The 7,119-nt window shown below is 29.6% G+C and overlaps 1 protein-coding gene across 1 annotated transcript; it reads right to left on the bottom strand.

Annotated features, from left to right (window-relative positions):
* Positions 1–2,283: 2,283 nt before the first annotated feature.
* On the bottom strand, positions 2,284–3,271 carry LOC122294747 (zinc finger protein ZAT11-like). Its single transcript, XM_043103681.1, has one exon. The coding sequence runs from the start codon at positions 3,054–3,056 to the stop codon at positions 2,568–2,570; it is 489 nt and encodes a 162-aa protein (XP_042959615.1). The 5' UTR covers positions 3,057–3,271; the 3' UTR covers positions 2,284–2,567.
* Between the last annotated feature and the right edge of the window lie 3,848 nt (positions 3,272–7,119).

Consider the following 7,119-nt stretch of genomic DNA (forward strand, 5'->3'; position numbering starts at 1 on the left):
TTAGACTTGCAGTCTTTCTCTTTTTATATTTTTAGATGTCTTTTTTTTTATTTAAATATATATTTCTGTATCTATTTTAATAAACTATGAAATACTACGTGGTGATCCTAGGTCAAGAGAGTTATATGAACGGTAAGTTTAAGATGACCCATTAATAGCCTGACTAGCCTTAGTAGACATCCGAGTCATGTTCCAACGTGTCAGGTAAGCAAGACAAACCGAATTAATTGTTGACAAATCATCACAGGGTTTGTCGTTGGGAAATCATAGTACTCCAAAAGACAAGCGAACACCTATCAACGCAAGGAAATTTGGTGCAGAGAAATGAATGAATCACACAATTGGGCTGCTCTCAGTGCATGATTCACACCACTTTGATCTAAACTTTTCATGATCACTATGGATGCACGACACATTGACATTTGGGGAGAGTTTACATTAATTTGATCCAGATATAATGACTGATAATATTATTTTAGACACACACACACATATATATAAGTTTTATTTAGTGCTGTAATGAATACAACTACTCTGCATGTGTTCCCATAAAAAATAATACAATGACTACATATTTTCTCACTTTTTTGTTACAGGCAAAAACAGTATTATAGCTTGCCAAAAGGTCGGATTTGGTTATCAAATATTAAACTATCTTATCTTATTTAATTATTATATTTTTTTAAATTTTTATACAAAATATAATAAATAATTCAATTTTTTCAAATTTTAAAACAAAATTAATATTAAAAAATTATATTATAATAATATTTTATTTAATTTTCAACAAAACATCTCATCTTGTTTTATCTAAACAGTATATCCAAATGAAGCAAGACGGCATGCATTATATGATTGTTTGCGAGAGTGTAGTTATAAATAAGGAAGTGCACATGAACATCGAAAAGTTTTTTGCTTTGCCTGTGTTCTATTCTCAAGTTGACAGACACATCATTTGAATGATTTGTAAAATTCGAAATTTAAAATTTATATTTCAAATTAAATTATATTACGTAAACACTTTATTAAATATGCATAATTATTTACACACTGATTTGAGTATAAAATTTTTTTCCTTCCGTAAATTAAGCTCCCTAGCCTATAGTAAAATTCGAGATACGTGGCATCAGGTTTGAAAACTTAAAAAATAATCTTTAGATGTGATCATCATGTCTTGAAAAATTTATCTTCATCTTCAAATAATCTTTCAAACACGTGAAGTATATAATGAAATTGATGGCTTATTTTTCAAAATTACAAATGCTTAAGAAAACAAATTAAAAGGATGCCAATTAAAACATTAAATTATATCAAATTAGATTCTTTTCCTAATGTATGCCATGAATCTCATGGATAACATCCATTACATCAGCTTAGTTCCATAGACTTTTTTATCAAAACTAAAATTAATAAAGTTGTATCAAGATAGAGTGATGCTATACTCATAAAAAATTCGATGCTTAATGGGTACCGAATAGTGTAAATTATTATTTTTTCAATTTTTTCTTTTATTTATATATATTTTAATCATTTTAAATATTTTTTAAAAAATAATAAAATTTATAAAATTATTATAAAACATTTTCTTAATTATTACGTAAAAAGAAAAAATAAACACAATTTGGTAAAACAATTATGTGGGAGTAGCGTTTCTAATCGAGATATCATGTGACAAGACTTGCAACACCTAATTATAATTTAACGTATCATATCAGACTAAGCCAATACTAATTAGTGAACTTATTATTATTTTTTATACAAGGGGTGGAAGGTTTCGAACCTAAAATTTTCATTTAGAGAATCGGTTCATATGCTATCAGACTATCAGACTTTTAACACATAATTAGTTAAAGATGATATATTAGAAAAAATATATTTTTGCATTGCAAGATATTTGATAAAGGTTTAATTTTAGTTTGTTTTTTAAATAAGATTTTATGATGCTAACAATGTAGAAATGGTTAACCATGACTTATAAATAGAATAATATCGTTGTTATAAATACGGATCAATAGTTTTGTATTATATAAAACTGATAATATAATTTTGAAATATATATTTTTACATAAGTGAAATGAGAGGAGATGACTTCTTGAAAGCCGAAAGAAGATAAGAAGGAGAAGATCGTCTCGCTCTTACTACAAGAAAAATTGCATCTAAAATATTTTTGTCTTTTTAAAAATCAACGCAAAAAGAAAACATTTACGAATGGTTATTACAGTTTTTACAGCTTAATTTTAAGGTTTTATGTCTAAATTAGAGCGATATAAAAAAGAAAATTTATTGTATCGAAATGGTTCATGATCTCGTTGATCTGTCTCATTCTCTTCCATTGGAAGTGGTTCTCTCTCTCAAATTATAGTAATTCGATAACAACATTATTTTATGGTAAAATATTTTACAAATAACTTAACTTAATAAAATAACAAAATGAAAAAAGTTCGAAGTAAAAACAAATTCTATATGAACAAGAACTGAAAAAAAACTGACTAGAAAATCCCAACTTAACTAAACCGTATATATGTATCGAAAAGTTTCAACAAAAACAATCTGATCTAAACCCATCATCACCAACTGGACATCTTGAGATCATTTTCCACCGGTGTCAAGTTCAAATCCAAGCACAAAACCCTTTTACTACTTGACTTCTTCATGACCGGCGTGGCCTGCACGGCGTGTTTGATCACCAAGCCTTCACTTATGGCTGCCCTGTGCCTCCTCATGTGCCCACCCAGCGCCTGTCCGATCGCGAACTCGAGCCCACATATGGAGCACTCGTGCGTCTTCGGCTTCACCGGAGATGTCGGAATGCGATGAAATAGGTCTCCGGCCATCAGCCTCGGCTTCTTGTGGCTAGCCCTGTGCCCTCCCAGTGCCTGGAACGACGGGAACTGCCGGTTGCACGTCTTGCAGACAAAAGCACGAGCAGTAGTAGGACTACTACTGCGTATATTTCTGGTGGCGTCAATTTCGCCGACTCTGGAGAGTAGAATCAAGAAATTGGCCGCCATGTCTGCCGTCCGTAGCTCATCTCCGTCCTCTCTGCCTCTCTTCATGGATCTAAGTAATTCAATACCAAGATAGATAAATCTGCTAAGCTGCTTGCTGAATATGGAAACGAAGTAGGATTTGCGGTGGCTGGTTGCATACGTATATGATATATATAGAACGATTGAACTGATGAGTAGGTGGGATGACAGATCTGCCCTTAGATTTCTTGGGGAACAAGTGGGTAAGAGATATGGTATTGAACGTAATTTTAACGTTTAGGATAAGGCTGTAAGTGTAAATGTGTGTTTGGACCGCGTTACTTGAGTCGAGTCTCAGGCGATGGTAGTGGGGGAGAGTTTTCTGTTGTTAACTTGTTTCGTATAAACGCGCTGACTTCGAATGGAATTCCAAGAGTCTTTAAACGGCTCACGCGCATCCAACGCGTACGATTACTCTACTCACGATTCTAACACTTTCCGCGTAATTTCATTGATAATGAATGGATCACTGTCAGCTTCTTCCAAGAGCCTCTTGTTTTGTATTTTATTATTATTTTTATAGTTGTTAATGTGATATATTTTAAATAAATTATTTATTTAAAGAGTAATTAACATGAGAAAATTTGAAATAAATATTTATTTAAATATTGAAGTAAAAGGTAGAAAGTCTACAAAGTATTTTGGTTTAGTAAAAGTGCTAGATTGCACCGCTCCTTTTGACTGTATTTCATATTTTTTAAAATATATTTAAATATTTAAAAAAAATATACCAATACATTTAAAATCACTTCTTTAATCATTAAAAAAAAACAATATTTGTGACCAGCGGTCAATTCGAGGGGGCAAGGGGAGAGGGCATAGTAGTGTTTTTCAAGGGCAATGCTATTCTGCCGCTCAGAGTGCATCGCTCCTTTTGACCGCACTTCACATTTTAGTTTTTATTTTTTATTTTTCTTTTTACATTTTTTAATATATTTAGATATTTTTAAAAAATAAAAAAAAATATAACAATACACTTAAAATCACTATTTAATCATTAAGTAAAAATGCTAATGTAATCAAACTCTTAAGTTATCAAAATAAATAATAAAATATGATTTTAAAACTATATATTTTTTATGATAAAAAATTACTAACCTAATTATTCGATTGAGTTTCAATTATTTTTCATCTTCTATCGATCTTACTAATTTTTTCATTTTTAATTAGAAATGATTTAGCCACAAAGAGATCTTATAAGGTAAATTTATAAATTGACGTAGACTGATATGATATGTTAGATTGTAAAGTTACTTCTATTATAAACTAAATTTAACATATTATATGAAATCATGTCAGTTTATGAATTTATTTTTATAAAATTTCTTTATGATTATAGTATTTGTCTTTTTTTTTTAATTAGACAGAAGAACATTTTTCTCTTGATCTTTATTAAATATCACTATTTTTTATTAATATTATAAATATATATAATCTAGAAGATGATACGTACGTGCATGCATCATGCAATATATATGCCACAGAATTCCTCAACTGGTCATATACATGTGTCTTAGATTCTTATTAGTTGACGTGTACGGCCACGTTCGTACGGAATCCGAACGTGGTACTTGAATTGTTTAAGTTCTTACTTAATTTCACACGTGCATGCCACGTGTTCCTGATATATATCAGTTCATTATTCATTGGACGTTCCAGAAGGCTGTAGTATATATCATGTTTCCATGTGCACACTCTCCTCAGACGTACTGCTTTGTATGATCTCCGGTCCTAAAGTCCTACCCTAAACCTTAAAGATATTGAGAAATGCCTCTATTCCATCCAATGAGCAAGAAAGTTCGACCGTTGCTTGTTTTAATGACCCGAAGCATTCGAAATATTGACCAAAACTGAGCGTCCTTACTGGGATATACATATATATATATATATATATATGAACTATGCATGCACCACGCATGCATGATGACGACACGATATTCTTCTGCATTGCAGCGCCGTAGGGTTTGGGTTGATGTGTCAATCATGTTTACGGTTTATATATCCAATTTGAAAAGAAAACATGCATACATATATATTTGCTCTGAATTTATGGGTGGCAGGGAAAGTTCTTGACAATTTCCAGTTAGTTACATTGCTATTCTTTTCTCTCTTTTAAGTTTTAAAATGACCAAACTAATGAAGTTGATCAAAAGCATACAACCACAAGAGCACATAATATGTCTACATACATGAGTACTACATGAGGAGCCGTCAAGTTGTCAACTACGTAGTACTGTTTATTCATTAGGCTTTAATTTTCCGGGAATGTTCTTCCCAAGTATTATTCCAAAAATCTTATAATTTGGTGAACATTTTCTAATATTTTTTAGAAAATTTTACTACTTTTCCTTCTGGACTACAGCTAGCATCATGACTTTTATGCTGGATGGATGAATGTCACGACTAATCAACCAATTTGGAGTACTTCCCTCAAAATGGGACGAGAAGGTTATAGAAACTTGCATGGGTCAAATTATATATTCTGCTACTTCTAGATGTTCAGGGCTTTTAGATATACATGCATGCATGCTTGGATACGCGGTGTGTGCGGAAATAGTACATTTCATGACTGTCTGCTTGGCTAAGCGTGGTTTGGTTATACAGTTCAGATAAAATGAGATGAATAATTTTATTAAAAGTTGAATAATATATTATTATAATATAATTTTTTAATATTAATTTTATTTTAAGATTTGAAAAAGTTGAATTGTTTATTATATTTTATGTGAAAATTTAAAAAATTTGTAATGATTATATAGCATAAAAAGAAAATTATAAAAATAAACTATTTTATAATATATAATTAAATTAAATTCTCTAAAAGTGAAATAATTAAGATTTTCTTTATATATTTTATTATATATTATAACTTCATTACGAAGGAATTTTATAAGAACTACTACAGACACAAAGAGATTATATAAAATAAACTCACAAATTGATATGGCTTCATTGAATCGGTCAGATCTATTCTGTAATAAAAGTAACTTTACAATCTGACGTACCAAATCAAGCCACATCAATTTATATGTTTATTTTTGTGTAATCCCTTTGCGACTAAAGTATTTTTCATTTATAATTGCTAATGATTTTTTTTTTTATTATTATAACTAGATTAATGGTTTAGATCTTTAGTTTATATGTAAGGAAAGAAAAAGCTAGGGATCCCACTAGGGGATCCTGCTTGGAGCTACCGCTGCTTTTTATTTTTTATTTTTTTTACTTAGTGATTAAGAACATATTATTTAATAATATTGTGATTTTTTTAATATTTAAAAGTGTTAAAAAATAATATAGAAAAAAAATGTAAAATACCTAGCAGGAGTCCCCAACGGTGCATATACCCGCCCTTATATGTAATGATTAATTAAGAAAAGATTTTAGGATTCTCGGGTGATGATAAAGTATTAAGACAAAATTAAAACTGATATTTAATCATAATAATTGATATATTTTAATAACTATATATATGATCGATATTGGAGTTATTATATAAAGCGGCCAAAGGAATAGATCGAAAATTTTAATACCAGAAGATTACAGGAGTTTTAAATTCTTGATTAATCAAAACTTTGGATATTTTACGATTAATTAATAAAATTAGAAAATTGGAATTTTGGGTAGATTAATTTCAAGCACTAGTACTTCTAGAAAGATTTTAGTAAAACCCACAACATTCACAAAAATTCATAGAACTTCATGATCTCAATTTTTCTTAACCTTTTCTCCAAATGATGATCTCACCAATATCCAATCTGCATATATGCCCTTAATTTTAAACAGAAATACTGTTATAATTAGAAAAAAAAAAAGATTTTACAAAATTTTTTTGTAGTTAAAATATTTCTCAATTTTAAATTTAATAATATATATAACATAAGTATTAATTATATATATATATATATAGCATGCGTTAACTATTCAGTACCTGGGCCTTAAATATGTATCGCATGCGTTTGTGAGCTTTCACATTAATTAAAATACTAATTAAAGGGAAATACTTGTTCTAACAGACCGACAGCTGGGAGCTCCCCGTTTACGCTTTTTATAGAATTTTTTTTTTCTTTTTTTACATATATTTTTTTAACAC

Source organism: Carya illinoinensis, chromosome 14 (genome assembly GCF_018687715.1).
Source record: "Carya illinoinensis cultivar Pawnee chromosome 14, C.illinoinensisPawnee_v1, whole genome shotgun sequence".
In the NCBI taxonomy this organism is placed as follows: Eukaryota; Viridiplantae; Streptophyta; class Magnoliopsida; order Fagales; family Juglandaceae; genus Carya; species Carya illinoinensis.

Coding starts and splice junctions, on each gene's coding strand:
- LOC122294747 (XM_043103681.1), bottom strand. CDS start 3,056: ATGAAGAGAGGCAGAGAGGACGGAGATGAGCTACGGACGGCAGACATG.